Source organism: Mesitornis unicolor, unplaced genomic scaffold, assembly GCF_000695765.1.
Source record: "Mesitornis unicolor isolate BGI_N332 unplaced genomic scaffold, ASM69576v1 scaffold20443, whole genome shotgun sequence".
NCBI lineage: Eukaryota > Metazoa > Chordata > Aves > Mesitornithiformes > Mesitornithidae > Mesitornis > Mesitornis unicolor.
In genome coordinates, this window is record NW_010176985.1 from 29,442 (window position 1) to 44,927 (window position 15,486).

The 15,486-nt window shown below is 36.4% G+C and overlaps 1 protein-coding gene across 1 annotated transcript; it reads left to right on the forward strand.

Moving 5' to 3' along the window:
* Positions 1-1,405: 1,405 nt before the first annotated feature.
* Positions 1,406-14,531, forward strand: AUH (AU RNA binding protein/enoyl-CoA hydratase; the record flags this gene model as incomplete). The annotated part of the gene is made up of 5 exons (XM_010181915.1): positions 1,406-1,425; positions 8,748-8,935; positions 11,183-11,233; positions 13,019-13,066; positions 13,934-14,531. Coding segments are annotated over 5 exons (385 nt in total), but the record flags the coding sequence as incomplete, so codon positions are not given.
* Positions 14,532-15,486: the final 955 nt, after the last annotated feature.

Here is a 15,486-nt window from a genome sequence, read left to right on the forward strand (position 1 = left end):
GTTTATACTTGCAGAAAATGTTTCTTTACTCCCTCTCCCATCCAGCATCTTTTCATGAAACCACCATTGCTCTCATGTGTAGGGAGCTAATGTTATCTAACACAGAACATTGTGGAGAGTCATGACTGTGTTTACTCTCATAAGCAGGGGGAGGTTGTCTGCGGGATGTGAACCTACTGGCTTAAGCTCACAGGTGTGCACGTAGCCATTTGTCCCGTTACGAACTAATAAGGAGATGATGTATGTATTACCAGAGCTGGGGTATAATCACTGCAAAACTAAATTGCTGCTACTCAAGGTTACTCCACATGTACAGTGCTAGTAGCATATAAGATCACCATCATATTAATGGTCTCATTTTTATTGCTTCTATTTTATTAGTTCAATCAACCAGGGGTTTCTTTGCCACAAAATCTCATTGATATGAAATAGTACATGGCTTGGATAAATTATTTTCTTTAATAAGGCATTTTTAGTTGTAGGTAGGACTATTAAAAAAACCTGAATGTTCAGTTCAGTGGCTGAAATAAATTACCAATCAAAAGGAAGTGGTAAAAACAAAATGTTTTCTTTCAGATTAAATACAATATTTTGTTTCACCAGAAATCATGTTTTAGACTCTTGAAAAATCCCAAGGAAATGGAATTGCATGAAGAAACAACCAGATGAGAGAGTCTGAAACAGCCATGTCTACTGTCTTAAATGATATTTAGGTTTTATAACATAAAGAGCATAAGGGCCATACCAACTCATTGCAAGCTTATTCTGATTTTGGTGTTCCATTAGATATCTCCACAGAACATCTACAGGTTGCTGTGTGGCCTTAAATTATATGTGAATGGTAAGATACAGCCCTGTTTGGTTAGAGTTAACAACAGAGGTGTCATAAAGACTGTAAATTTTCGAGCTGTTTCAATAGTTCACTTGCAAGAAGAATAAATGTTACAGCTGAGGCTGGCAGGGGAAGAGAGCTGCCAAGTCTTAGGGTGAAACACATATCAGATTTAAAATGAAAGAGAAGTGGGAATTCTGTTAAAAAAATACATTTTCTTTTTTTCTAAGAAAGAAAGAAGAAAGAGACTGAGGCCAAGAAGGTGATGAGGGTTTATGCTTACTCATCAAATTCCTAGCCTTGCAGGCAAATGGAGTCTACAAGGGGTTTCATTCAGCATGTCTACTGTTTTTCTAAAGATTTCATTATTCTCTTTGGATTTCAAGGGTAAAGTGTCTTCTATTAAAGAAATGCCTTTTTTTTTCTTTTTTTAAGTTTTATGCTCATACACCATGTATTCTCTGAAAGACTTACACAGAAATAGAGCTTCTGAAGTCTCTGGACTCCAGTAAAATGTTCCCAAACTGGTGTGGATTTGGGAGAGCTCTGGCACTGACTCTTTAATCAACCAAGAGGATTGCTGCCAGGGAAGGGTCAATAGATCTGCATGTAGGAGTGCCTAGTCTTGACCAGAGCTAGGAGCAGCAACCAGGCTGTAGCCAAACCTGGAAGCACACAGGTCTACTCACATCAGAATGATCCTGCCCAAGGAGCAGGATGAGGCCAGCTCGTGTGACATGAGTGGTGCTTCCTGTCTTGTTGATCCTTAGCATTTGTTACAAACTATTCACTAGTTCAATTAAGTTCAATTAACTTATGTTAATTAAAAGATACTTATATTTTTTTTAATTAGTGCAGTGTTTCCAGCTACTATATTAGCTCTTGCTACTGATACAGATTCATTTATTCATTACCTCCTGAATATATAGCTGAAAATGTCTCTCTTCCTGGAATTTGGATTTAGGATGTCAGGAAAATAAAATTATTTAATTTTTTTGATCCTTAAAACAGTAAAGGTCCATGAAAATCAACTCAACTGTGTGTAATTAGATGACAGAAGAATCTAATTAGCACTAGTTTCTCCATCTAGACTTCCCATTGCATACAGCCATTTTGCATTGCATGCTATGAGCAATGACTTCTCTTCTGTATTGCTATGTTGCAATTACTGTATAGTAGCAAATAAGAGGATCAGTCTGGGAAGTAAAAAACACAATGCCATTCTGGTACTCCTAGATAGCACTGCAAAATCTAACAGATCATGCTGAAAAAGTTAAGGAGTATTTCTGAATATCAGACTTGGTATCTCAAATTTACGTTCTGATCTACTGAAGAAATCTGTTGCAGATTGTTAAATTAATGCATGCCAACTTTGAAACATTTGGCCAGTTTTTTGGTAGAGGCTGTGTTTTCAAAGCACTGTAAAGTGTTACAGACACTATGTTATAGCCTGGATACTAGGGTAGGTGCAGTGTAGCTGTAGTGTATTGCTGCCTTATCTGGTAGAACATCCTACTCAAGATAACAGATATGCTTGGTAGTAGCTACAATTTCATTTATCAGTAGAGAGAGCACTCTGCCTTCTTGGCATTTGACAGCTGAACCAGGCAGGGCTGTGTCGTCCCACAGTCTCTTTGGCTTTGCTGCTTTCCCTGGGCTCCCATTCTTTTACCCACTGATTCTCCTTTCTTTAGTGCTGCTCAAGTCAGAGAATTTCAGGGATTAATAATTTCAGAGATAAATTCTTAAAAACCCATTACTTTGGAATAGTTGAAAGCAAATTAATTTGATAATAGCCAGGATGGGAGAAAGAATAGGGTTAGGAATAGGAATTGGTTTGAGGAGGTAGCAGAGTGATTAATTTCTTTGCTGTGTGGATGAATAAAATGGAGGATTTCTATGAGGAGAGAGCTGAAGCGAGGAAATCATTCAAGTCACTAGCTCATAAGCAGTGAAGACTTCAGATTCCATCGTCCATTTTTTGCTTTGTTATTTATTTCAGTTCTTGTAATTAAAAACTAAAGTAATTGTCCCAATTTGAAACTGTGTTCTCACTCAAAATGGAAATAAAAATAGGATACTACTGTGGTAATTCATTTTTCCGTATTTCACTTGCCCTGAGTAATGATGATGGATTTTTTTATGTCTCGTTTTTTATTTTTGTCCAGATTTTTTCATGAATCAAATTTTAACTGTCATAGTCAATCCAAAACTATAAGAACATAGACTGTACATTTATTTAAAATACAAGTTCAATAAAAGTTTTTACCTAATATTACTCATAAGGCCAGGATGCTTTGTAAAGTATGATCATGCAGAGCAGCTCTGGTCTAAACCTCCTACCTGTTTTTACAGCTGAGTAATGACTTCATAAATGTGTGGGTGTAATTTTGAAACTGGAAAATGGCTTCTCTTGGGCCATAAATTTCTATCTGCAGCAAGATGAGTTAGGATTAAATGTATTTTTTAATTTTGTTTAAGTTCACTTTCTGTCATTGCATTCCCAAATGACAGTAAGACCAAGTTCCTATCTGAAGTAATAGGAAGACATGTGGCCTTACTGAGTATCTGTGTGTGCTCATTCTTGTTGCATTTATTTAAAGTAAAAGTTAGTAAGTAGATTAACAGCCTTAAGCATTTCTTTTTTCTTCCTCAAACAATTTCAGTTAAGAAAGAAATAAGGCAGATTGTAAGTGCATGGATTGCTAATACTGGGAGTCCTGGGAGTCCACAGGTGGTGGTGCAGATCTGTGCTTGTCAAACAGTGTTCAGTCTGTCAGTGGAGTCCATGCAGTTGTTTGTACCACCCTTGTGAGAGAAATGCGGAGTATGGTTCTCACACCAGATGCAGAATCGCTTTTGAAGTGGAGTCCATTTTATAAAAAACAGGTTCCAGATGTATTTTTTTATTCCATTCAGTTCATGTATGCAGCCATCTTCTGGGAAACCATCTTCTATCTTTCTCAATCTACAAGAGGATTACTTATTTTGAAAATAAATTAGTTTTTTCTAAATTACCCAACAATTTCATCTTTCTGTACAAAAGCTGTGACTATTTAACTGCTAGGGAGTTCTGAAAGTGTATTTACACTTTCTTTCATGCATCATAAGCGTTCCTGCATCTTCAAGCCAAGTACTACATTCTTCTGGTTCAAGCTGCCACCTTCGAGCCACCCACGCATGGCAGTTTGGTATGTTCTAGGCTTCTTTCAGATAGGTTTTTAAATAAACCAATCCACAGATGCAGATGAATAAAACGGATTGTGAAAATCCATAAAAGGGCTGGTTTGCAAATAAACTTGGCACTTGTGGAGTTGGGGTTTGCCACTGCCAGGCTGGCCTAGGTAGTCTTTGGCCTTGGGTACTGTTGTGTCTGACATTCCTGCAGGGCTTTCTTCGGCTTGATTGGCAAGCCACACTGCCACCAGCCCTTTTGGCAGCCTAGTACGAAATCTCACTTAAACAACTTACTTTCTTAGCCATCACAGATCCCAGAGCAGCCTCTGAGTCAGCCTCAGGCCACTGTCTCAGGCTTTGCTCAGGTCTCCACTCTTCTTCCAAATGACGACTTTTATGGCCAGACATAGAGAGTCACCTTGCCTACTGCTGGCTACCCGTCAGCTCAGTGGTTTTTTCCCCTTCCAGAGATAATGTTTTGTTTCTTTTATTCTCCATACCATTTTCACCCCATCACTTGCATCTTCGTTGGTGTCTTTCCTAGTCTGAGCTGGTTTTGGTTATTCATTGGTTAATCCAGTTTGTGCCAGTGAATGGCTCTTGTTATTTTCTTCTGTAAAAGGATTTGGGATGTCTGAGCCCATAAAGATTTATACCTAGATTTAAGTTAGCTGAAACATGTACAACTTTGCAGAATCAAGGCCTAATCTGGAAAAATCTGTTGGAAACTTGGTGCTAAATATTGTCTTGCTAGTGTTTAGGCTTTTAGAGTGTTTGATAATTTGAAAAGTGCTTAACTTAGCAATGGATGGCAGGTACTTTAAAAGTGGAAAACATGTTTGTTACACAGACTTTTAAAATATGACTTACATGACTGAAAAGTATTACATTAAAATAATAGTTTTATCCATGTTAGCTTATTTATGGGCTTACATTGTTAAGGATTCAATGTTATGAACAACAAACTTCTGTGTTCCATATTTCTGTGAGTTTCAATGGAAAGGAGAAAAATCTACTCCTAACAACTTTCTGCAAAAGAATCACAAGGATGCATTTGAGCCATTTCTTGGCTGACTTCAATAATTAGAAAGTTTGTGGCTGACAAACTTTGGTTTCATCATTGATTATTATTAAAACATTGTGAATGCACAGTAGTCCTTAAAAAAATAAGTCTAGAAGTCAGTAAAATTAACCTATCACGAATCAAAACAAAGCTTGTGATAGGAAGAATAGGATAGAAAGACTCATTTTTACTTGACTTAATAAGCAGGATAATTGCTGAATTAAAGTTTGGATTTTTTTGTCAGAACAGCATTTTTTCCAATATGTTTTGACAGAGCCTTGAGCTATGAGAAACTACTGACTGTAGGTATTCTCTGCCAGAATGATGAATCTATTTCCAGTAAGCTAGTTGCTTCATCTTGTTGGATACACTCTTGGGAATTTATCATGTAATTCCCTTAATCCAAACCAATTGTGTACATATTTTGTAATTGATGAATTACTGACAGTAAATAAATACTCATACAAAATCAACTATTTGCTAAAGAAAAAAAATACTGCTTAACAATTTTCTTACCAGAATTTAGCAGTCTCATATTTACTGTCTTTTCACATGAACTAGAGTGTCATCTGAAACTGCTGTTTACAATTATTCCAACATTGAATACATACCATTGCAGATAAGAACACATTTACATTGTAACTGTATGTCAAATACTTTTATCAACATAGTGAGTAATACCAGATCACTAGTCCTTGAAATAACATGTCATTAAATTTGTGAAGATGAAACAACTATTCTTCCATCAAATTCTGCTATACATTTAGATTAAATGCATTGGTTAAGTAATGTCTTTGAAGACTGGGTGTTACCTCCTTTAGCACTGATTGTAGTTGGCAGGCATTATGTGTTCTTTTTGTATTACCAAAACAGAGCATCTATCTGCAGCATACTCTCTGTCTTTTCTTCATAAATAGATGTAACTTTGGTGTGTTGAATGGATTTTGGTGTGTTGTTTGCATTTGATTGATTGGGTCTTACTGCTTTTTGTATGTGCATATATCTTATTCCTACTACTGAATATATATGATTGATGCACTGAACTGTTGGCTTCTGTTCTGTGAATATTAATCAAAGAATATGCTCCTCTGCTTAATGGCTTTACAGTGTAGGAGGCAGCCAGACAACTAGACTATAGTCTGCTTTTTTTTTGTTCTTTAATCATTATTGTGTAAGACACTGGCAAGAACACTTCGTCTATAAACACTATTTCATGCTCAAGCATACCCATTGTTTGGTCAAAGTTATGAAATATTGTTGCTCAATTAAATTTTGTTTTCAACATTTCCTGGTAAAAGCAGTAATAGAAGAGATAAAACAGTAAAGGAAGGGGAGATAATTAAGTTGGAAATAAGGCTAGGCATAGCAAGTAAGGAATAAGCAGAAGATGTGGAGTCAGTAAATTTAGCCTCATATGGTTTCAGGTCTTATTATTTGGAGAAATAGTTTTCTTTAATCGAAAGCCAAACATGATGCTTTTCTAGATTCCATTACTATGGTGAGAGGGATAATTTATAACTAAACTATTCTTAAAGAGAATCGAGAGAGACATTGTCTGTGTTCTGATGTACACTTAAAATGTGTGTAAGGATAGATGTTGATTAGCGTGTGACAGCTTCTGTGGGTAAGAAATTAAAAGACATGCTCAGTGTTTAAAACAAAAAAGCCAGTAAATGTTTGTTTGTGGTGATGGTGGTACAGCTTCGTATCAGAAGCAGCAAGCTTCTTGAAAACACAGCTCACATTTTTATGGCATGTAGTTCTCATAAAAAGTTTTATAGCTGCGGCTTTAGTCAGTCTCTGTGAATCTCATCAGTGAGGCAGCCAAGGCTAGCAGGAAGGCTTAGGCTCTGGGGGTTGTAGTACTTCATAGGGGTTTTGGTTTAGTCTCTCCACCACCGCACCACCCTGCCCCTTTCATAAGAATGCCCTAGATTAGGCACTTTCTCTGAATTATGCTGTTAGCAAAATTTTCACCCTACCTCTGTCACTGGCTTAGCTGTACTACTAGCAGAATTAGCATGATTTATTGAACATGAGTTCCTCTTGCTGTTGCCTGTTGCCCTCGACCATTAGGACAGTCTTGCTGAAATCCTCTCAGAGTGGTAGGGCCATAGAAAGTATCACATTATTTGTATTTAGTTAGTAATGATGTTGTTCTGCAGATTTTAACTATTCTGAGTGTAGGCATTTCTTAATTCCCCCAGTTTCAGCCCAGAAAATGTATCTTAGTATTTGTTATAGATCATGATCTTATAATAGACAAGAAAGACGTAAGGCAGAAATTCCCTAAATCTTTGGAATTTTTTAATGTAATGTGTTCAAAGGCGGGTCTTTTCTTATGGAAAAGGCTACAGTAGTACTGAAGCTTGTGATTCATAAAAAACAATAGTTGAAAGCTGAATCATTGAGTCACAAAAACCTTTCGTTTGCCTCCAGTCAGTTTATTTGTCTCAAAAATGTATTTAAAGTATTTTCAGGAAACATCAGTAACAGAACTGAATAGCTTCAATATAATACTGGCTTAGTCCTGCATTATCTAGTGGAAATCGATCTATTTTGTATTAATTGAACACACATCTACCCAGTGTTGTACCACTTCCCTTTGAACTCCTCCTATAAATATTCCTCTTGCATATATACTTATATTTATATTTGAATATATTAGCATGCTTCTGCGGAAATAGCTATCTGGAAAGAAACTTTTACTTACAGACTCTTTATATAGAGTATTTCTTTCCGACCCATGTCAAAAGAGTAGATCTTGTATGTTTTCAAAATCCTTTCTCCTGGATAAAGGCCTTGTCCACTGTTTTAATACATGCAAACATCTGCTTCTGTGATTTGAGTCTCCTTCTTCAATTTTGATAACAGTTATTCCCACATTTTCGTTGTCAGTTCTGGAAAGTTAATTGTTAGTCCAACTGAGTATTCTTCTCATGCCTGGTTAATGTAGTTGCTGCTTCTTTGCCTTCCGAAAATGTGAATCTGCCCAATACATTTTTAACATAGTAAGAAAAGCTGACTGAATTTAGGTGCCTTTCTCTGCTGATAGACACCTGCCATTGTGCTTCCTTAGTTTTTGTAATCAGACTTTAAGATTTCAGCAGTAATATAAATTAAGAAGAGATAGAACCGTAGCTTTTTTAAGACCTTGTCTGTTGGCTTTATTTTAATTTACATATAAATTTTTATTGTCCCTAACATATGCAGATTTTATCATGGACTAGAGTCTTGTTAGAGTATATATACTTTCTGAGTATAATTCTTCAAAAGTGTTCTTACTATGGTGGTTAGTATAATAAAAATACACAGATTGTTTAAAAGAAGCAGAGTTTTGGATATGGTGATTACTAGCAAGTAGTTTTCCTTCAGCTTTTGCCTGATCTGAATAAGGTAACTTGTCTGTAATCAAAAAGAATCTCTATTAATATGACCTCTTTTTAGTTATGTACATGTCTTTCTAAGAAACAGAGCAATTAATTTTATTTTACATTTAGTTTCAAAACTGAAGAAAGCATTTAGGAATGCCTTTCTATGACAGTTTAATTTCTGTATGTTCATATAATTGTTTATGGAATTTAAAATTAAAATACTTGAACTGAACAAGGCATCTACACTTGTATAAATGGATGGGAAACTAATACTTATTTTCTCTCTTTTTCCAAACTTCAGGGGGGACACAGAGATTACCTCGCACAATTGGAGTGTCTTTGGCAAAAGAACTAATCTTCTCTGCACGTGTTGTAGATGGTGAGGAAGCAAAATCAATAGGATTGATTAGCCATGTCGTAGAACAGAATGAAGCAGGGGATGCTGCATACAGAAGAGCATTAGCTCTGGCAAGAGAATTTTTACCTCAGGTAAACCAAATTATTTTGATTTTAGTTTTTACCAAACATTAAGACTGGAAAAGAAAACCTGTCATGAAATTATGTATTAAAAAGCTATTCTAGTTACGTTGAGAGCAGTCAGAAGTATAGTTATTTGTGGTGGTGTCATGATTGAGGGCTGGGCCAGCCATTAAATCGTGGACAGACACTCTCTAGTAACCCCTCTCCCCTCCCCAGAAGGGAAGACAAATGAATAAGGGAGAGAAACTTTATGGGTTGGAAAATAAAACTAACATTTAATAAAACTATAATACTAGTACTACAGGATAATAATGTAAATTGGAAAATAATGAAGTATATACAAATATGTACAAATATGCACAAAACCAATATAAAATCCTCCCCCCACCTTCCCCCCAATGACGAATACGTCACCAGAGGCTCTGCAGAGCCGAGCACTGGAGAAGTCCCAGACCAAACTCAGCAGCAGGTGGGAGCAGGATGCAGGAACACAAAGCAGGATCAGAGGCAGACGAACTAGCAGGGGTCTGCTCAGACTTCGACCATTGCAGGATCAAGACAGACGAAAGGGTCTGAGATGGAAGGGCTCCAAGATGGAAGAAGGGTTGAGACACTCCTGATCCCTTGGCTTTATACTAAGTGTGACGTTATGACGTATGCGGGATGGAATACCTAGTTGGTCAGTTTTGGGTCTGCTTCCCCCCCGAGTAGGCGCAGACACAGCACCCATGATGAAACACTTGACCTTGACCTTATCTTCTAGCAGCACATACTGGAAAAACATGTAGACTGAGCTGAAAAGTAAAATCACTAAATAGAAAATCAGTTCTAGTTAGCTCAAACCAGGACAGGTGTTACTTGGTAGCAAAAAAACTCTGTCAGTCCTGGTATCATCATGGTACAGTGTTTGTATTGCATATTTTCACTTTGACATTTAAAAAGAAATAGCATAATGGTGGGTTTTTTTAGGGAAGCAGTTATCTTAATAGGTTATTCTTTTGCTACTGAACACTTCAGAAGAGAGGCAAAATGTGTGTCCATATGAAAGAGGACATATCTCAGTGTGAATCCTATTTTGAAAATGTAAAGCTAAATATAATTTCAGTATTAAAGTAAAACCTATCCACTAGCAGAAAGTTTGCTTTGCGTCCTTTGTGTAAAAGCTTGATGAAAGAATCATGCTTTATTGTCATTCATTCTAAGTGACACACTCTCTTTCATCAAAAAGGAAATGGGATTTACTGAATTTTTGTGCTTTAGAACTTGAAAATTTTAGTAAGTTTAAGTATGACCGTTACAGGAGTCTTTGTGATACCTGATTGCTACCTGTTCCCCTATTGCAATAGACTGCAGGCTGTTTGTTCAGAGTAGGACTGTGAGTTTGGAGCTTTTGATAAACCTGCTTTTCAAGGGAAGGGTCCCAGGTAGCAAATTTGTAGGAGGCAGAAGAAAAAAAGTAATTAGTAAACCACTTTATTGGATCACAAGTGTAACAGCCAAATTTTTCATTGAAAATGGAAAATGTTACAGATTAAATATGGCATTTAACATTGGTTACTTGTGTCTTGAGCACCCTCATAGAAAGACAAAGATGAAAAAGTACAATAAAAATATGAATACAGTGGATCTGGAAGGTTGAATTATAGTTACAACTTCTCATTGGAACGAGCTTAAAAGCATTTGGCTTTTCCCAAAGCAGCAGGCCACTTCTCTAAAGCAATGCCTGAATATTCAGAAGCTGATGCTGATGGATAGGCACAGGACTGAGATGATTCTTAAAGATGTTTCGCTATTCTGCAGCACAGTGTAAAGGGGGATGGAAATCCTTCCACTTGCTGGGAACCTCAGATGCTCGCAGAAGTGTTACCACTGGACCAGTGCAGGCTTTGCAGCAGTGTATTTTAGGTTTGAAGCTGCATCAGTTAATTTCATTTCATTATCTTTTCACATGTCTCCATTGTGTGGACCTTGTAAATGCCTATAATAATGTCTTTTAAGGTGGCCATTCTGAGCCTTGTTTTGAAGGGAGTTGAGCAAGCTTGCCAAAAGTGGACATGCTCAGCACCTTTGAAACATAAACCAAAGGCAGTGTTTTAATTAGGGCTGTAATTTAGGATACTTGACCTATACACTATATATTTAATAAAAGTCCAAAGTCTGGAATGTCCTAATATAAGAACATTGATGTACAGACTATCCACTGCATAATCTTGTAGATTTTTATGATACGTAAATAAGCCTTTTCTTTAATTTTAGGGACCAGTAGCAATGAGAGTTGCAAAACTGGCCATCAATCAGGGAATGGAGGTAAGGATCTGTACTTTGATAACAGTAAGCAGAAGTCAGGCTGACAACAGGTCTAGTGTAGTGATTTTTTTCTAGACCTGTTTTTAGTTTCTCAGTGTATAGTCTTTCAAAATCTGTTTGGTTAAAACTTTTTAAAAGATGAAATGCAATTTTTTTTCTGTCTCATTCTCCTGAGACAAGAGTTGATGCTGATTTCCGTAATGAGGCTTAGTAGCCTCATATGTGTCCAGGAGTAATGCAGTCTGCTAATTATTAATACTAGAAGGTAAACATACACTACTATGAACAAATTGTACTTCAAATGCTGGCAGAAAAAAACCTCAAATTCATGCTCTGACGGTGCTCTCAGTATTCAGTCTCTAATAAAGGCCAAAAGGCATATTATTTATTTTTAATAGTTTAATAGAGGTTAATGTTAAAATTCTATCTGGAGTCTGATTTAATACTTGATTTTGATTGCCACTCCTTCTTCAACACTATTGACCTAGCTCTAAAGCTCATTAAAATCCAGCCCTGAACATGTCTGGAGATGTGTTTTACTTAGGCTTCTGAAGCATCTTGCTGACCTCACCAGGACTAAGCATAAAGTTAAGTGCATGCATAAGCTCTGCACCAGGACACTTTATAGCTCCATCTGAGACAAGGAAAGGGGTCACACTGCAGGCAACATCTGAATCCAAGAAGATGAATTTAAGAATGGTCCTTTTTTTCTTGAAGTGTCAGAAGCAACCAGTGATATAATTGAGTTCAGCAAAGTGTACCACTGGTAAGCTTTGGCCTGAGAACCAAACTCAGATGCTGTTTGCTGTTGTGCAGATAGTATGTTCATTTCTGCAGCAAGTAATGGTGGAATTCAAGATCTATTTCAGTGGTACACAAGATTAAAAGTGCTACAAGCTAAATTACGTCACTATCTGGTCTAGTGGACTGAAAGATTGGAATCATGATGTTTGTGCAGTTAGAGACAGCAGGGTTAGAAGGACTCTGAATGACCATCTAGTTCAATCTTGGGGCCCCAAGACTAGATTTACTGTATCAAAACCAATCAAGCCAAATGTTCATTCAGTCTGTTGTCACAAACCTTCCATGGCATAGCTTTCATGGCTTCCTTTGCTAATCTATCCTATAGCTTATCTCCCCTTGACAGATTGCCTGTGGTGCACAGCCACAGTCTTTTCAGTAGCCATGTGAAGAGCTGCTAAATTCTGCAGCAGTTGATACTTAAGACAGATGAAGAAGCAGTGAGGGGAAAATCCAGCCTTTTCAGCTGTTCAGACCAGTTAATGAAGAAAAAATGTTAATACTAGTTGATGATGCAGGATGGCCCTTGTCCTCTTGTTTTTTTATTTAAAATCCCTTTAGACTTGAATTTATGTTTACTTTGTAGCATGGCATCCTGTTCTTGCATGACCTTTTGAACAGAACTTGTTTCAGAGCAATTTTTAAATAACTATGCAGTACATTATATCTTTTCCCTTGTAGTAAATGAAATTACTACAAATGTGGAAGTAGCTAGTGGTTTTTAGTCCAGATAATTTGTAGTGAAGAACATACATTGTTCTAATAGTGTATTATATACTGATGATATCACCAAATAAGAAAACTGTAGCAGAAATACTAATCAATCATGGCAGTGTAGCTTTTCTGTGTTAAAGTAGCATAGAAGAACTTTGCAGAAGTGTTTTAGTATGTAGCATATAGAAACACAGTATTTAATTTAGCTGTCAGGAAATAATATAATGTACAAAAATATGCTTTTAAAAAACTTTGTATTCTTCTCCTCAGGTTGACCTAGTAACAGGTTTAGCAATTGAAGAAGCTTGTTACGCTCAGGTATGTAACTACGATTACATGAAAAAACCCAGAAAACAGGCTTTGTTGGTTCCTCTTATGAAACTTGCAGAAAATGAACTAGAAATTGCTCTGTGGTTTCTTCTACAAATATTTTATCATTGTATTTAGACCTTCCTTCTACATGCTATGGTTTTGTAAGGAATTTAAGGAAGGAGGTGAAGTTTAGGACAAAAATATCTCCCTACCAAGACTGTTAGGGCGAAGGTAGTGAAGCACTACCAGCCATGTACCTAGCCAGTCATACACTGCCATACATCCCATCCAAGAACTGCCTTGCTTATGCTTTGTTTTGGTTTAACATGAAATAACATAAAGGGCACTTTACTAGCATATGCTATTAATGGCGTATGTGCCAACCAACGGATAACTGAGACAAACATCTTTGCCAGCAAAACACAGAATGATGTGTTGTATGTTCTTGGACTTCAAGATCATGGAGATGAAAGTATCAGTGTTAGATGTTTATTTAAAACACACAGTGTGATTAATAACCTACAACCCCCCCGCCCCCCCCCAAAGAAAAAAAAGACAAAACCAAAAACAAACAAACAAAAGAAAAACCCAAAAGCAAACCCCCAAAAACTCAAACCCAAACCCTAAAGAGGTTTTCACTGTCATCTGTTTGGAGAAAAGATATTCCTTCTCCCAAATAGTTTCTCAGCCTTATTTTGTGTCTTTGAAGTGTCTGGTATTTCCCTGTATCTGACTAGATGTTGCACTTTTTATTTTAGTTTTGTATTATATGTTACATGTTGGATAAATTGAAGAACTAGGATTTGTATGAAAATATTTTTCTTGGTATTGTTTTTTGGCATCAATAATGAATTGTTACTCTGCTCATTGCAGACTATTCCAACAAAAGATAGAATTGAAGGTCTTCTTGCATTTAAGGAGAAGAGACCTCCTCGCTACAAGGGAGAATAAAAGAAGCTGATGCCTTTAAAATACAAGGGGATAAAAGTACTATGAGGACCATTAAGGTGCACTTTGCATCTGCACCTGGAATATCACAACCACCAAAATAAAAGCAAATCATACTGATGTTACAACATTTTGAATATGTCCATACTTGTACTGGGCACAGATAGAAATGTGTGTCCACTCATGCGTATTACAGTTTCTGAAGGTTGATCTGTGTATTGGCAAGGTCAAAGCTTCATACAGCATTTTAAAAATTTCGTATGTATGAGACATACCATTGCACAGTTGAAAAAGCTTTGTAAATTCTTTGTATAGACAAAACCTGTATGTAATGTTAAGTATAAATCTGCTGTATCGTTTTATTGAAACAAAAGTGACTACCAAACACTGAAAACAAGAGATTGTACTGAATAAGCATTAAAATGATTCTGTATATCAGTAAAAGTTATAGTTGAGTATTCTACCTGAATATGTGCATCATCAATAAAGCTAAGGGAAATGAAAAGGATTATTATTTGGAAAATGTTAAGCTTTATTTATCTTACGCTATTCTAAGTAAAATGAAATTAACTTTACCACATAATGGCATCCTTTTGATGAAGTAATTGCCATTATATTCATTTAATTGTATTAAATGAAGACATTTTCAAGGCCAGCCTTTAATTATGGATCCTTGTATGTTAAACCTGGCTTTGTCTTGCATTTTTCCAATGTATCAGATCAGCAGTGTCTGCTATGAAGTAACTCTATTTTGCTTGCCCCAGTTATTTTAGTTTTTCGATGATTGTATTGAAGATTGTTGTGCAGGGATGCAACTAATGCACTGTTAAAGAAACTATAATTCTCTTAATCTCCAGAATATTATTTTTGCAGGTCCTAATAATGTATATGTATATACAACGGGGATGATATTGAAATGTTCTTTATGCTGTGGCAGCCTCAGGGTTCTTTTCTTACATTTAAAGAGAAATCCAGTAGGTTATGAGGTGAGAAAGCTGTTGTGATTCATACTGTATATTTGCTGTGGACATGGCATATACAGCAACTGTCTGAAAGTAACCTCTTAGAAAGTATGTTTGTTAACTTGACTGGAAAATAAACATGGCTTAGCAGTCAGGCGCTGTCTTTTTATATAAAAACAGATTTCTTCATGTTTGGTTACCATTGCCTCATGAAACTTGTACATGCTCTGCTGTTTCTGCAACATTAACTGTGGTCACTGTCCATATTTATGATTATAAAGCAGCCGATCAATGTGAAATGACAAGAACTCATTTAAATTCATATTTAGACATATCATTACATGTAAATTGATTGTAACTGGTAGAGCACACACTTTGTTGACTGGTAAACTTGCCGAGTTGATCATTACATTCACAGTAATTTGCAAATAAAGTACGGGTGCTTGTTTTGATAGTCATATAAAGCCTAGAGGGTCATTTTCTCCTGTTTTTGAAATGCTAACATGTCATTTTCAT